Source organism: Chlorocebus sabaeus, chromosome 15, assembly GCF_047675955.1.
Source record: "Chlorocebus sabaeus isolate Y175 chromosome 15, mChlSab1.0.hap1, whole genome shotgun sequence".
Lineage (NCBI taxonomy): Eukaryota > Metazoa > Chordata > Mammalia > Primates > Cercopithecidae > Chlorocebus > Chlorocebus sabaeus.
The window spans coordinates 56450319-56467236 of record NC_132918.1 but is presented as its reverse complement, the minus strand read 5'-3'; the positions used below and the strand labels follow the sequence as shown (position 1 = coordinate 56467236).

The 16918-nt window shown below is 41.8% G+C and overlaps 2 protein-coding genes across 23 annotated transcripts in view; one reads left to right on the top strand and one right to left on the bottom strand.

Annotated features, from left to right (window-relative positions):
* Positions 1 to 1781: 1781 nt before the first annotated feature.
* On the bottom strand, positions 1782 to 10624 carry ANAPC13 (anaphase promoting complex subunit 13). Of its 4 annotated transcripts, none has more exons than XM_008009052.3 (4): positions 10518 to 10570; positions 9613 to 9789; positions 6878 to 7003; positions 1782 to 2816 (listed from the first exon to the last, which is right to left on the bottom strand). In XM_008009052.3, the coding sequence occupies exons 3-4, from the start codon at positions 6974 to 6976 to the stop codon at positions 2691 to 2693; spliced, it is 225 nt and encodes a 74-aa protein (XP_008007243.1). In that variant the 5' UTR covers positions 6977 to 7003; positions 9613 to 9789; positions 10518 to 10570; the 3' UTR covers positions 1782 to 2690. The 4 variants fall into 4 exon arrangements, with proteins under 4 accessions (XP_008007243.1, XP_037858799.1, XP_008007242.1 ...); XM_038002871.2 differs by lacking the exon at positions 10518 to 10570 and adding an exon at positions 9896 to 10111; XM_008009051.3 differs by lacking the exon at positions 9613 to 9789 and having other exon boundaries at positions 10518 to 10624.
* CEP63 (centrosomal protein 63) overlaps positions 10314 to 16918 on the top strand; it is a 71784-nt gene continuing 65179 nt past the window's right edge. For 6 of the 19 annotated variants that reach the window (XM_038002870.2, XM_038002853.2, XM_038002864.2 and 3 more), the window contains exon 1: positions 10314 to 10605. In XM_038002870.2, the coding sequence (XP_037858798.2) occupies positions 10432 to 10605 (174 nt within the window). In that variant the 5' untranslated portion in view covers positions 10314 to 10431. Of the gene's footprint in view, positions 10606 to 10654; positions 11126 to 14354; positions 14393 to 16918 lie in introns of those variants that run through there. The other 13 variants (XM_008009058.3, XM_008009054.3, XM_038002850.2 and 10 more) reach the window with 9 other exon arrangements.

Sequence of the window (16918 nt, the reverse complement as noted above, 5' to 3'; positions counted from 1 at the left end):
GAAGACTCAGTGTTGAGGTGCAGGTTTCCTTTGGAGCACCCAACAAACCATGAAACTCTGAAGTTCACCATCTCACTGTGGTACCGAGTGGCACACAGCTTTCCACTCCCCCTTAGAGGCTCCTGTCTGCAGACCCTCTTCTCTCCTACCCTCCCCTGCTTCCCAAACAAGTGCTAGGGTTACTGTTAAGCATGTCTGCTTCCTGCTGTGCAACAGGAAGCACACAGGACCTGGTTACTTCCTTGGAGAGTGGAAAAAAAAATCAGAGACAAAATTAGTATTTCAAATTATGTGCTAAAACAGCTGCTAATCACAAGGTCTCCCCTGGATTATTCAATATAAATCAGATCCCCTCCAGTCACATTCTCCTATACTGCAGTAGCACTGTCGGTACCCATTCCCCCAGCTACTGTATATTGGCCGTCAAAGGCTCACAGCTGTAGTATACTCTGGAGAGGCGTGTCGCCTGGCAATGCCTGGGAGGTTACGCTGTCACTGGGGGATTGTGGGAGGGGTCAAGCCAATGACTGACCAATTCATACTCAGTACAAGGGCCTAACCCCTTGCCTCAAGGTGAGAAAACTCTTGGCGTCATCATGGTCCAGAAATCCCATCGAATCAGACTGAAGCTACACTTCAGTTCAAACCACATCTTGGCTCAGCTTCTTTCCCTGCCCTATCCTGTTTACCTCACAGGACTCTTCTGAAAGCACCTCAATAAATCATTTGCACAAGAAATCTCTGCCTCAGGCTTGGTTTCTGGGAACCCAACCTAAGTCACCTTTTATTTTTCCTTCCTAGCATATGCCCCAAATTGAAATTATGTATTTGTATGGCTAATGATTTAATGCCTGTCTCCCCAACTAAAGGCTCCATGAAGGGAGAGGCCATACTTAATTCACTGCTATATTCCCAGTGCCAGGCATGGTGCCTCCCATAGAGAAAAGCAATATGCAGACTCTAAACTGGAAAGCTGGCAGGAACCAATAGGCCACACAGCCTCTCGGCCTCCCTCTCCAGATACTTCCCTTTTTGGGGGTTTTGGTAGAGACAATTGAAGAAAGCTACCCTGTAACAGCAACTTAGCATTTCTTGTGCCCATCATCCTCAAGCCAGTCCTAGATAAAGATTTTGAAGCCCTGGTTGACAAAAATCTGACTAGCCCAGATTAGGTCACCTAATTCCTGATACAATGAGTTTATGAACTTGCCCAGAGGCTATTCCTGGGGGTGGGGGCAGTTCTCAGATGAGTGTCATAGACACAAACCAACAGCTGTATTCCAGACATCATATTCTGGTTCAGCAGAAATCAAGAATAGCTTTCATATTTTACTGGACTACTAATATTCCAGGGAAAGGCTAGGCAGGATTCACATGAACATCTGTCAAGTTCTTAGATGTTAGTGTCTCAGAGATTACATACCACAAGAAAGCTGTAAAATCCTCATTTAACAAGAATGTGAAAGAACTGTGACATTTTAGGTACTTTAATTTTTTGAAAAGCTTTTTCTCTTGTATAATTTTTTTGAAATATTGTAATTCTCTTTTCTATTAGGTTGTCTTTCTTTGCTTATTGAAGGGACTGGGGTCTTTATTCTGAAGATCAATGATTTCGAGGTAGAACTACTGATGCAAAGAGAAGAAATCAGCCTGGATGTTTGGATTATGTTTGTGATTGAAAATTACAATTATGTTTCTGATTGAAAACCTAAAATAAGCTAATTTGTTTTTTCATGTACCTCTTCCTCCTAAAAGCTAAGTAAATAAAAAGACTCAGCATAAAAAGGATGAGAAGAGATTTTAGTTATTCAGTGTTTTCAGAGTTTCAACAAGGGATACAGATACAGGCAGCCAGGGCTGCTTCTTACAGCGTTTACCATCTGGGGAGAGCACACGAAAGACACTGTTTAACAGGCAAATAATTCCAGGAAATATACACAAATGTGTTTTTCAAAATACAGGTTCTTATACAAATGTGTAACTAAATACTGATTCCATAGTGGGGTGGTTATAACTGAAAGGACTTTGAGAAAACAAGAAATGTCACTACTGAATAAAACTAGTGGTCCACCTAGCCAAAGATCCTTTCTAGCAGCACAAAAGGAAGTTGTAGGGAGAACAGAGGTAACTATCAGATATCTTTCTAATCTGTAAATTTATCCAAAGTTTGAAAATACCATGAAGAATCTTAGGAATGCCAGTAACCAGGGAATGGGATATTTGCATATCACAACATCTACAGGCTAAATACACTCTGAACACTTCTCAATGTGGGGAAGTATGAGAAGTTAGTAACTCTCCCAGTGTCTGGCTTCCTTTTTCCTTTGCCTTTTCCTCTCACACGTTCAATCCCCTGTGTTACAGGACACACATAAGTAGTTGGAAGGTGTTAAACTTTGACAGTAAAGCAAAATCAGAGGTAAAGGCAAATGTTTAATCAGTCTTGTTCAAATACAAGCTACTCAATGAAGAGTTTTAGGTTTAAAGAGCCAAATATTCACCATTACTGAGAAATCTCAGTTTCTCATTCTGGTGAACATTTTCACAACGCACTTTGCTACCACAAACTAAATGGGTATACATTTTTGAGTGCTGATTTATTACTCAAAGATTTGATTTAGGAAACTGAAACAAAACATGCTTTATCTGTGTGCTTTTAGAAAATCCATATACAAGAAAGGAGCCAAGTGTCAGTTTCCAATGGGGGGAACATTCTCATGGAGGTACTGTAAGGCTAAGTCTGTCCACTTCATTTCTTGTTCTTTGACAGATTCTGTGGTGCCACCATTGTCTTGTTCAGGTTCAGGAAGCTCATTCTGAAAAGGTACAATAGAAATTCAGAACAGTAATATATTCTGCATCTTCTTGGAACTCAAGAACACTTAAAGCTTGTGAGTTCCTAGGAGCAGGCAACATAACTGATACGTGTATTCTAAAAAAGCTAAAATCATACACGGGAGGAAACGATCAGAAGTATCACTCAAACATGGCCTGGGCCTTCTTCAGTAGGGAGTGATGGGCATTTTGACTCTGACATTTGTGAAGGAGGAACTGTGGCAGAAGGGTTAAGGGTAGAGGCTTTTGGAAGCCAACTAGGATCCAAGACCACAACTCTCCCATTTGCTGGGTTACTTGGGCAAGGTATGCAAACCCTTGGGGCCTTTATTTCCTCCTTGGCAAATGGGAGGAAAAAAGAGCCATCACCTCACAAGACTACTGTAAGGATTAGGTGAGGTTAGATCAAGTGCTGAGCACTGTGTGGGGTATCTGGTGCTCAAGGAATATTTGCTATTATTATTAGCGGTTAGGAACACCAAGATGAGCCAATCCTAAATCTTCTTTTGGGGGAGCGTGCTTTAAAAGAATACTAGTTTGCTGGCATATTTCTTAGACACAAGAAATGTATCCAAAAAATGACCTTGGACCCAACATATATATATATATTTTTTGAGATGGAGTTTCGCTTTTGTTGCCCGGGCTGGAGTGCAATGGCGTGATCTTGGCTCACCACAACTTCTGCCTCCCGGGTTCAAGTGATTCTCCTGCCTCAGCCTCCCAAGTAGCTGGGATTACAGGCATGCACTACCACTCCCAGCTAATTTTGTATCTTTTTTTTTTTTTTTAGTAGAGATGGGGTTTCTCCATGTTGGTCAGGCTGCTCTCGAACTCTCGACTTCAGGTGATCCACCCGCCTCGGCCTCCCAAAGTGCTGGGATTACAGGCGCAAGCCACTGCGCCTGGCCCAACATGTCTATATTATAATAGAAATGGAGGTAGGGCAGGAAACACTGAAAATGTAACTAGTAGATGATACCTCCCCCTAGTGGTGGAGCAGGGCAACAAAAACCCCAACAAACGACCAATTCACACCCCACCAGCAATTTTCATAAAATGGTAAGTCATGGGCCACACTTAGTGTAGGATCTGGGATCATTTACTTGTATTTTAAATTTAAATGTATTACTACTGAAACTCTGCTTTGTACCAGAGTTCACAGATACCAACATACTTCTTTTCGATTATCTTAATTTATGTTTTGTTTTATGCTTAGCAAACTGTTATGCAATATCCAGACTTAAAATTTTCCACTGGATTCTAATTTGTAGTATGTGAATATGTTTTCCCCTCTAAAATTATGCTCAATATATATTAAATGATATTTACTTATCTATATTTGAATCACATACATCTTGTTCTACAAGACAGATTCAAACATACTTGAACAGATTGAAAAGAGCTATCATTTACTGTAAAGCAATCAGTCCTAATAATTACTTATAGATGACAAAGAATAAATAGTATCCTTAGTTAATGAATTATTTAATTCAGAAGCAGACAACTTTGCTTAATTTCATCCTATCTGTGGTATGCTTTCTAAAATAATGTGTCTTTCGTTTGGTATCTATCGTCCCGTTCAATACATGCCAACACATCAAATCGCATATATGCCTGGAAAACAAAAACAAAAGTGTCATAAACCCAGCCATCCATTATGGTGTACTGTAAAATGCCCTTAGTTCTTTGCAGCTACTCTTATCAAAAGGTGAAACTGATTTCCCCAATCTTGGATTTGGATTGGCCCTGGGAGTTATTTTGGCCAACAGAATGAAGCTGTCATGCCAGTGGGCTAGTTCTTGGCCTAAGCTCCACGAAGCTCTGTGGTTTCCTCTCAGGTTGCTCTTGGAACCCTGAGACTGAGAAGTCCGGGCTAGCCTGCTGGATACCAGAGACCATGGCATAGTCACCCCATCACTCAGTGGACAGCTTGCTAACTGCCAGACATGTGAGACAGTCCTAGATTACCCAGCCTCCAGACAGTCTGTTGGCTGACTGCACAACACAAGCAAGCCTGGCAGGGATCAGCTGAGCTAGCACAGACTAGAAGTCCCTCCCAGCTGAGCTACAAAATCATGAAATAAACAGTTGCTCTTTTAAGTCACTAAGCTTTGGGGTGATTTGTTATGCAGCAAAACCTAACTGGCATACACACTGCCTTAGAATCACAGGACAAGCAAAGGGTATGGATTAGCAGCAGGGCCAAGCCAACGTCGCCTAGAAGTCAGCAGGGAAACTTCCCTCTCCTTCATCCCCTGCCACACAAATGTTCTCCAATCTGAGCCATAACATTCTCCAGAAGTGGACGTCTCCTTTATTTTCTTGACTTTTTTCAGGCCCTCCTCCCTTGCCTAGACCACCACAATAGCTTGCTAATTTGTCTCATTTGCCCCTTTTTCCATGTCACACCATCTCTAACAATGCTGCTAAACCAATTTTCCAAAAGCCAAATCTGAGCATAGCAGTCTTGCTTTTAAGATCATTCATTCCTGGATCTCCTGAGGATGAGGTCTAAGTGTGGTATCAAATACCTCTCTCAGTCTGATCCAAGCCCAACTTTTCAGCCTACTTACGTGACAAACGTATTCTTCATCCACATTGAATGACTCATCATGTCCCAAAACCTTTCAAACCTCTGGGCCTTTACACATCTGTCCCCTCTGCAGCAGTACCCTTGTCTATCTCCACTAAACTTCTGGTCCTGCCTTATGACCCAGCTTAAACATGACATTCTCTCAGAAGCCTTTTTGATGCCCACCAGGCAGTCAGTCACTTCCTATATGATGTGGCTGTTTATGTCCCCACCTAGAATATTATCACAATTACTTATCTATAAGTGTTGCCTTTCTAGACCCCTTAAGGAGCAGGAACTGTATCTTATGTTCACATAGTCTTATGGCACACAGTAGGCTTCAAAAAATGCTTGTGGAATGAATGAAAAAAAGTTCACCAGACAGGATCTGGAACTTCACAGACCTAAGTATATGTTATATGAAGCCCTACTTATCTGCTACCAGACTTTGGGCAAGTTCCCCTTTCTGATCCTATTCTTTTCCTATAAAACAGGACTAAAAGCACCTCCCTCACAGGGTTGTTTAAGAATTAGAGATAATGTATATTTTCAACCTCAGTCCATGGCATAAAACTGGTATTCAATAAATGACATCTATAATTCTTATTATGCTCTCTGACTATTTTCCTAAGCTTGAACTAAGCTATGACTTGTTATTTGATATGTATATTATTCACTGAACATATTACTATCTCTTATTCGTAAATGAAAATACAGATGAACTATTTTATTTCTTTGTAAACAGCAGCAACAGATATTCTAACTATAAATTATATTTTATTTCATACTAACTACTCTTCTCAGGGCAGCTGGCATGCTTTAAAGAAAAATAGTCCCATTTTCCCTTTTTTAGGTCTCTATGACATAAATAGGATTGTAAATAAACATTTATATAAGCAAACCTTTTGGATCACTTATTACATGAGGTTTAACAAACTCCCTGCAGCAGAGTTTTCCACAGATAGGGAAGAAAAGAGTATTCTAGAAGGCCGCTGGCCTAAACGCAAAAGAATACCCAGGTATATTCTGAATATTTTCCAGGGAACCCAAGATAGGTGTATGCTCCAAGAATGTGAGTTTCTAAAAATGCCAAAAGACTGATGAGCCAGAGGCAGGGAAGTAAGAAACAGAGCTCATATGCTGCTGCTTCTCGTTCCTCCCCATCTTGTGCATTAAACTCTCATTATTTGGTTTTTCTGGTTTTCATGTGGTGGACAGAAAATGGCTCAGAAAATCTGGGCTCTAGTCCTGGCATGACTCCTAACTGACCTGGCCATGCTAGCTCCCTGAACCACATTTTTCTTCAAATAAAACATACAACTAGATGCTCTCCAGAGGCTTCTAGAGTTAGAGAATTCCACAGCTTTGATTTCTTTGCCACACTAGTTTATCTTCCATTGATATCCCTCCTCCACTAGTTACTGCCAGATCAATACCTTTAACCCATCCTCAGCTCAAATCATAACCTACCAGTGGTATTGCGACATCTTCATAAGGCAGCTTGTCTTCTCGCCAAGCATCATCAATCAAATCCAAGATCCTTCCATCTCTCTGAACCTCACTGTCCATTTTCCTGCAGCTTTGATCTTATCAAATCTGTAAGCCAAAGAGGTTATTTCTTAAACACAATGACTGAAGCAATGGTATAATCCACTATAAGGATTCTCCAGGCTTTATAGTCTGGGGCTACCTTTTGGGAAAAGGTTCATTTTCTCATATGGGCTGGGTGACTACTTTGGTCATACTTCCTCTCTACAACCCCAGCTGATACATATTTTATAGTGTATACTGGATAGGCATAGCCAGTTGACAGACCAGTGTCACAGAGTGTGACACGAGAGAAACACGTTCTTAAATGAGGCCCTCAAATATTAGTATGTTGCATCTCAATGTAGCTCTTCTCTTCTAACTTGAACATTCACCTTTTCCTGTCTGTGATGCCTTTGATGAGTCCCTGATTCATAATGGCCTGCTAAGTTCCCTTTCTAGCCCCTGGCTCAAACCTCAGCATTCTTAGGCACAGGAGTCACATGAACATACTGTAAAGGAAACGGCTTCCTTCCCTAACATAGTACCCAGGCTGCGATCTGAACAAAGCACTTCTAGGTGAACACCAGTGGTAGAACCTCATACTGCTGGTTTCTCCAGTTTCTGCTTCCCTTTGGGATAGCTCCTTCCTTGGAGGTTCCTTCCTCTAATTCTTAATGCTGCACTCCCTTTAATTTCTGGCCCAAATGGCCAGGATACTTATTTAGCTCCTTGACCATGGCTGATTCCCCATTTTTCTCTGAAGCTGCTATAAAAACCCCAACAAATGACCAATTCACACCCTACCAGCAATTTTCTTAAAATGGTAAGTCATGGGCCACACTTAGTGTAGGATCTGGGATCATTTACTTGTATTTTAAATTTAAATGTATTACTACTGAAACTCTGCTTTGTACCAGAGTTCACAGATACCAACATATTTCTTTTCAATTATCTTAATTTATGTTTTGTTTTATGCTTAGCAAACTGTTATGCAATATCCAGACTTAAAATTTTCCACTGGATTCTAATTCGTAGTATGTGAATATGTTTTCCCCTCTAAAATTATGCTCAATATATATTAAATGATATTTACTTATCTATATTTGAATCACATACATCTTGTTCTACAAGACAGATTCAAACATACTTGAACAGATTGAAAAGAGCTATCATTTACTGTAAAGCAATAATATATTATCTTAAACTTAAAAAGAAAGTTCAGTCTTAATAATTGCTTATAGATGACAAAGAATAAATAGGTCCTTAGTTAATGAATTATTTAATTCAGAAGCAGACAACTTTGCTTAATTTCATCCTATCTGTGGTATGCTTTCTAATCCAAAAGGCTGGCTAGCTTGGAGGATACTTTTGGATTCCGTTTCCAAGGTTGGGCCCTGACTCATCATAGGCGTCATCCTATGGGTGCTCCCTGCTACAAAGTGACAATCTAAATAGCCCAGAAGCCACTGGCATCAAAGGTACTCTCAGTTATTCTCAGTTTCTGAGACTATGGAGACTCACACAATAAGCAGTTTTGGCGGGGGCGGGGTAGAACCCACCATCTCGAGGTGCTTTTTTCAGAGCTCAGCCTGGGTGCTATTTTAAGGAAGGAAGCCTTTTCCTCTACAAGCTCAACTTCAGACATCGTCTTGCCTTGAGGATTTGTGTCAGGTCTGTAGTTGGTCCCTTCCCATAGTCCAGTTTAGTGTTATCTCAGCATGTTCATGAGCTCCTGTGCCTATGCTGAGGTTTGGGCCAAGGCAGGTGGAACTTTTTGTAAAAATGGCTCACATGGCCGGGCGCGGTGGCTCACGCCTGTAATCCCAGCACTTTGGGAGGCCGAGGTGGGCGGATCACGAGGTCAGGAGATTGAGGCTATCCTGGCTAACACGGTGAAACCCCGTCTCTACTAAAAACACAAAAAATTAGCCGGGCGTGGTGGCAGGCACCTGTAGTCCCAGCTATTCGGGAGGCTGAGGCAGGAGAATGGCGTGAACCTGGGAGGCAGAGCTTGCAGTAAGCCGAGATAGCGCCACTGCACTCCAGTCGAGGCGACAGGGCAAGCAAGACTTGGTCTCAAAAAAAAAAAAAAAAAAAGGCTCACAGATGTCCCCCATAGGATAACTGCAAGATATCCCCAACACTTGGCAAAAATTATAGAGATTGGTGTGTAGGAAAGGGTTTAAAAGATCTGGGCAAAACTTAAGCAAAACGCGCCCTGCTACTTCTGTCACTGGTGAGCCAGGTGAGGGCTTAACTAATCCAGTACTCAATAATTAACCCCCTACTACCCAGTGGATAACTCAAAGCAAGACGAAGTTTTGGTTATACTTTTGAAGTCCCTGTCTTATAAGAGCTCCCCACTTTTCTGCTGCTACTCCTTTGTCCTTGCTGCTGTGTCTCCTGGGATGCCCTTTTCACTTTCCTCAGCTGATCCAAACCTGACTTTCCCAGGCCCATATAGCTTTTCCACCTTTTAGTAAGGTTTTCTCAAATCACTCGAGCTTCAGTAGGCCTTCTATCCTTGAACTCTTGCTTCTTGTCCTAACTTAAATCTACTAAACAAGCTTTGTGATCAATTGCTCAGGTATTATGGTCTCCAACTGTTATGTGTACATTTTGTACCCAGGATTCCTTAGTAGATCTTTCTACAATTTGGCCTCAATCTTTTTCACCTGTCCCTTCTCCAAACACCTCCAACCCTGTCACATTTTCCAGCCTTAACAGTTAAAACCCCCTTTTCCACATCACTAATGCCACTCTTCCTTTCAAGATCAACGCAGGTGTCAGCTCTTGGAGGTCAACATCCCATTTCCGGGGTTAGGCGTGAAGGTGCCTTCACTCTTAAGGGGCTGGAAGGATGGAAAGCAACAAGATAATCAATGCCCAGGGCACAGCCACCGTCCCAAGTACTCGTAACACAATACGACCACTGTTTCCTGAACAAACTTTTCTTACACATGTGACAGTCCCGATGCCTGCAATGCTGTTTGTTTCTTCCTTTTTATTCCAGCGAACCCATAGTCAGTCTAAAAATCTTAGGTCTCAAGTCGCTTCCTATAGGAGGCCGCCTCCAAACCTCAGACTGAGCGCGGTCCCAGTACCCACCGGGGATCTCATAGTTCCCTAAGCACAGAGCATGGCACCAACTAGGGAGCCTGTCAAACAGCCCAGATGTATGTCTTTCCAGACACGCAGTGCCTGCGTTTCCCGGGACAGGGACATGTCTTATCCATTTCTATACATTATAGCTTTGTAAACATGTATCTGTAAGGTCAAAGCGGGAAAACCTTGTTCCTTGCTAGAAATGAGCCTCGCAGGCCACCACACCGTACGAGAGGCCGCCCCTCAGCCGCGGCTTCCGGCCTGAGGCCGGATGTACCAAACGTGGAAGCGGAGACGGGGAGGTCTGGGGTGCCACGCAAGTCCCTTTCCTCCCGACACAGCGTGCAGTAAAGAAAACGGTTATGAGCGTAAAGTGACAGCCTCGGCCGATGGAAATAGGGGGAAGTCCGACACTGAGCCACGAACGCATTCCCGCGCCTCCAAAACTTAAGCCGGGGGCGCTGCAAACCCTTACCGGTACGCGGCCCACCGCGGCAGATGCTTCCTCCTGCCACGCCCCGCATCACGTGTCTGCACGCTCTTTCTCGGATTCCCGGATGTGGGTGAGTCCATTTGCTCGCGTGCAGGGGAAGTCTGGAGAAGACATTGATTCAATTATTAAAAGTGTGGGGGCAGTGGGCGGAACGAGCGCGCCGACTGCTGAGGCTGGACGTAAGCTTAGTGGTGGCGCGCGTGCGCAGTGCCCGCCCGAGGTAACGGCGGGAAGGCTGAGGGGTGCGCTTGCGGCAACCGTGTAACCGCCCGTGCGCAAGTCGGAAGGGCAAGGGGCGAGCGCGTCCTGGTCTGGAGGCGGCCCAGGCTGGAGGCGGCCCAGGCTGCCTTGGTGACTCTGGCTTCGCGGCCTCATGGCTTGCGGCCGGTTCGCGCAACAGTCTGCGAACCACCAGGCGCGTCCCCGCCGGCTCGGGTCCGCCCCGGAGCCCAGTCCCTCGGCCTGGCCCGCTATGCCCTGCACACCGGCGTAGTCCGGCATGGCGCAGCCCGGCACGCGGTTCGGCCCCGCCAGGTGGTCAGCGTTTCCTCGGAGGCCGGGTGGCTGGGGGCGCTTCGGAGAGTGGCCAGGTGGGCGGGCGAGCTGCGCCCAGTACTCACCTTTCCCGGCGGACCCACCTTTCTTTTCAGCGGAGGGACCCCAGTGCGGGCTCCCTGCCAGGGCTGCTGTCTAGCTAGCGCTGTTAGGACTACTTCATTCACGGCACAACGGGACCCGCTCATTTAGGGTGGCATGTTAAGGTTGGCAGCTTTTAAAATAGTGAGTTAGTGTAAACGGTTATGTTTAGTACAGCAGGTACGGAAATATGGCAGAAATCGTGGACTGAAATTGGAGAACCCTGAGCTAACTGCTCCATGCACACAGATCAGGGATAGAAAGAAATAAGGACGATTTCTTAGGAACACTTTAATCATGGAGATACTTGAAGACAGTACATTTAGGCTTATAATGTGGTTTTTTTAATGTCGTTTACGACATCAGGAGAGTAAAGATGTGTATGATGTCAGAGACTAGTCATCTTTTATAGTTTAAGCACCGTACACTATTATGCACAAAGTAGTTTTCCCTGAGCTTTATGTCCGGTTAAACTTATTAAAAGAATTTATTCTTCTATAAAGCAGTATTGTAGGGTAGATGCTCTGTATTTACACAGTTCCTCACGTGCTTGCGTTTATTTTTTAGATAAGAGAAAATCATAAGGATCGTTGATTAGATTTCTGTTAGCTGTAGCTTAATAGTAAAACAAAGTATATATATATATATTTGGAATGCAGTACCATTTTTAGATTAATTTTTGAGTTTGCCTTTTGACTGGCATGATCAGTGATCAGGGTAGTAAAAAAGGCTCTGAAACTAAAATGGGGTAGAGATTTATAAACAGGCACACTGCCTTTTAAAATATATGTAGATGCAACTCTAAAAGTTGTTTGTAAAAATTGTATATGTTGATTGTACTGATGCCATTTTCTCTCATTAAAAGGTGGAATGCCTTTGCTTAGTCCTTTCTGTTCTAATTTACGTTGTGCTGGCAGATGGTGACAGCATCAGTAGTCCACTCTGTCACTGCTTCCTGCTTTCAAAAAATGTCAGCTTAACTTGGAATTCAGCTAAAGCCAACATTGACATAAGGTTTCAGGAACTGAATTTCCGATCTTTATGTTATTTTAGTCCCCTGCCCGCCCCCGTCAGGAGCTAGGTTTTTCAGTTTTGCAAAGCCACACTACTGTCATTACACATACACAAATTAATAAAAATTCTCTAATGTCAATGTCCAGTCAGATTACGATTTCTTCACCTCTCTCTTAAATGTCTTTTTTGCAGTTAGCTTGTTTGAACCAAAATCCCACAGGGATCTGCCTGTTGTGTTTGGGTGATGCACATTTGACATCTTTTAATCTATAGCAGTTCCCTCATAGCTATAGCTATGGGATTAGCCCCTATTTTTCCTTACAGTTCTAAATTTAGCAGATTACATTGCACAGTATCCTTTAACAGGTATCTCTGTTGCCTTTATGTCCTCTAAACCAGGGGCCCCCAAACCCGGGGCTGCAGAGCACTACCAGTCCGTGGCCTGTTAGGAACCAGGTTACAGAGCAGGACGTGAGTGACAGGCGAGTGAGCGTTACCTACCACCTGAGCTCTGCCTCCTGTCAGATCAGCTGTGAGGTTAGATTCTCCTAGGAGCATGAACCCTAATGTGAACTGCGCATGCAAGGGATCTAGGTTGCATGCTTATGAGAATCTGACTAATGACTCATGATCTGAGGTGGAACAGTTTCATCGTGAAACCATGCCCCTAACCCTCGCCATGCGTATTATTCATATTACTGAAGAAGTGGTTGGCCGGGTGCGGTGGCTCACGCCTGTAATCCCAGCACTTTGGGAGGCCGAGGCGGGCAGATCACGAGGTAAGGAGTTCCAGACCAGTCTGGCCAACATAGTGAAACACCGTCTCTACTAAAAATGCAAAAAAATTAGCCGGGTGTGGTGGTGTGCGCCTGTAATCCCAGCTACTCGGGAGGCTGAGGCAGGAGAATCACGTGCATCCGGAGGTGGAGGTTGCAGTGAGCTGAGATCACACCATTGCTCTCCAGACCAAGCTACAGTGTGAGACTGGATCTCAAAAAAAAGAAAATAAATAAATATTTAAAAAGTGGTTTGGCCATTCCTCCCCCAAAACATTTCATATGAATGTTAACAAAAAGATATTTACAAAATTTTTTATTTCCACCCTGTCCGTGTTGAAAAATTGTCTTCCGTGAAACAGGTCCCTGGTGCCAAAAAGGCAGGGGACCACTGCTCTAAACCAGTAGTTAGATGTAGAATTGCACTGTCCAGTATTGTAGCCACCAGCCAGCTGTGGGTAATAAAAGTGAAATAAAATTAAAAATTCAGTTCCTTGGCTGGGCGCGGTGGCTCATGCCTGTAATCCCAGCACTTTGGGAAACCGAGGCGGGCAGATCACGAGGTCAGGAGTTTCGAGACAAGCCTGACCAACATGACGAAACCCCGTCTCTACTAAAAATACAAAAATTAGCCGGGCGTGGTGGCAAGCGCCTGTAATCTCAGCTACTCAGGAAACTGAGGCAGAAGAATGGCTTGAACCCAGGAGGCGGAGGTTGCAGTGAGCTGAGATCACACCACTGCATTCCAACCCGGGCAATGGAGTGAGGCTCTTGTCTCAAAAAAAAAAAAAAAAAAAAAAAAATCAGTTCCTAACTTGCATTAGCCGCGTTTAAAGTGCTCAGTAACTACAGATTGCCTAGTGGCTACTTTTTGAACAGTGCAGTTATAAAATATTTTCATAACGGCAGAAAGTTCTCTCGAGCACACTGCTTTAGAAGCCTGATCAGATTTCACCTTTATATTTGTTTTTGTTTTGTTTTTTGGTGGGGTAGTTGGAGGGTTGGGCAGAAAATTTCATAGGTAATGCAATATACTTCCTATTTCATTATCAGGGAAGCAGTGTCTGAGTTTTTTTTTTTTTTTTTTTTTTTTATGATGTTAATATTAAACATTATTTTGAGTTTAGGTGTAGTTAGCTCCATCCACCCATAATGAAATTCCCCAAGATTCTTTCACTTAATGGTGAAGTTCTTTTGTGGGGTTATATTGCCTGTATCCGTTACTGCATTAGAGATGCAACGTGGTGATTATCTAATTCTGTTGTTTCTTCAATATTTGTTAGCTGAGAGTCTTTTATGAAGAACCTTCCCTTACCAGCTGTTTGACTACCCTGAAATACAATTTGCACAGGAAAGGCAAGAAAAATGCTTAATTCTTTCCCTCTATTTTCAGACCACAGTAATGAGTTGGTGGCCTAGCAACCTCCAAAGGTAACCATGAGGGTTTTTGCCTTTTTGTATCATCATGAACTTACAGACTTTATAATATATTTAAACTGTTTCAACATATGGCAATTGTGTTTTTAATGCTCAAATGGTTTCATCTTTGGCCAGTGGGAGCTCCTTAAAGTTGGCTCCTATTCCATTTGATATGACCAATAGCTTTGTTAATTTCCTTGCTTTCTGATAAATAATTTTCCTGGCTCATTTATAGATTTCTGGTCTCCAAAGAACCCTGGTTCTTTTGAGTCTGAGATAGTATTTGGAGACCACAGTCTGTCTAGGTAGGAGAAGTGTTCTTGCTACTATGTTAATCATTGGTTCTAGGATTTATATTGGCCAGAGTTAGGAAATATACATTTAAAAAACCACAAATATGCAGAGTTCACATTGTTTCCAACATTTAACATTTAAATTTCCAAACTTTAAATTTAATTTTTCAGTTTTTTCACGTTTGATTTATGTTTGTATCTTTTTTGCTGAATCTTGGTACCTAGTGCCATTAATAGAATTAGTTTTTTTCCTCATCCTATGTTATATATAATGGTTTCAAGTTAACAGCCTATTTTGTTATCAATATGATTCCTGAACAGTGCTTAGGATTTCTTCGCAGTTCTCTTTTATCTTTATTTTATATGTCTCTAGGGAAGTGTATAGTAAAATTATTGTATTTTAAAGGCATATGAAGTAATTTATTGTATAGTTAGCCTGTCAAATTGATATCTAGTTGGTAGTTGATTTATTTTATTTTGTTTCCAATTTTTCAGTACTGCTTTTTCCCCCATTTTGATTTGTTTTATTATATACAAAACCTAGCATAATTCCTATAAAACAAGTACCCATAAAACAAGAACTCATAAAACAATTTAGCTTTCATCTCTGTTTCTTCCACTCTGCTTATTTTCCTTCCTTACAGATACTGTTTTTACTAGTTTTGGGTCTATCCTTCCATTAAAAAAACACATACCTAAAAGCAAATATACATGAACAAACACACCTTTCTTTCTTAGGTAAAATGTGCTATTATGTATACTGTTTTCCATCTTGGGTTTTTCACCTAGTAATATATGTCCTGTAGATCCCCTCCGTAGGAGTATGTAGAGATTGTTATTCCTTTTTACAGTTTCATAGTACTCCATTGGTGGATGAATATTTAACTTGTCCCCTCTTGATAGACACTTGTGTTATTTTCTGCTATTACAAATAGCCCTGCAGTGAATATCCCTGTGGATATGTTGTTTTGCATTTTTGCCAGTGAACCCATGGGATAGATTCTTAAAGGTAGCGTTGTTGGATAAAAGGGTAAATGCCTACATCAGTTGTTAGGTGTTACCAAAGTCTCCTCTATAGCAGTTGTATTCATTTTGCATTCTTACCTGTAATGTATATGAGTGCCTGTTGTCCCAAAGTCTTGTCATCAGAGTATATTATCAAACATTGAATTTTTGGTTAATCTGGTACAGAAGAAAGGGTAACTTAGTGTAGTTTTAATTTGTATTTCTCTTATGAGCAAGGTTGATTACCTTTTCATGTTTTTACTGTCATTTGTATTTTTCTGTGCATTGCTTCTTTATACCTCTTGCCCATGTTTCTGTAGATTTTTTTCCCTAGTCTTTTATAAGCTCCTTATATATTTGGGTAATTAACCCTTTGTGGTAAAACTTTCAGGTACTGTTGTCATTTGTCAGCTTTGCTTATGGCGTTTTTTCATATAAAAGTTTGTTTTTATGTACTCCTATTTCTCAGACTTTCATTGTTCTTCCTGGATTTTGAACTATAGTTTGGACAGTTTTTTAAAAACGTTAATATTTTGAAAAGTTCCTCTAGTATCTTTTTACTGGTATCAGTTTAATTAGCACCCTTTCTGGAAAATGCTTAGTAATACTAATTGTTCATTGGGAACAGCCATAGTTTATCGGCCATGGTATATTTGACACAACCATAGAGCTTTGTAATTAAAATGACACCAAGGCAGGTAAAGGGACAGAGAGCATTGTTATCCTCCTTTAGACTTGGAGGTTAGGCTTATCCCTTCTCTTAGTATGTACGCATTTATTCATAATTCTGTCTGGAGTTTTTATTTTCTTCCTGTGTCCCATTTTGTGAATAATTTGGTCTTGGGCATATACTCTAATATTTTTCCTGATCTGTAAAATAAGGTTAAATTAGAGGCCTGAAGTGCTTTCTAGCTCATAAAGTCGATGTTAATGAATTTCAGAGATTTGCCTATAAGACATTCTATTTGTATTCTTTTTCCCTTAAATTTAAAGTGTGTTTTCTTTGCTCCCCAAACTTGATGTAAAAGCTTATATTTCCTTTCACCATCCAATTCCAGGTTTCATTGATTTAAAACAGCCTTCATTCCAAAGGAGAGTTATAATTAATAAGTTTTGTTTGTTCATGTTTTGTTCTAACTGCAGAAATGAATAAGATTGTACCAATGGTAGAGGTATACATTTTCCATTTAATCACATTAGCTTTGCATGTTAGTGGCAAGGAGTAGCAGATTATCAAACA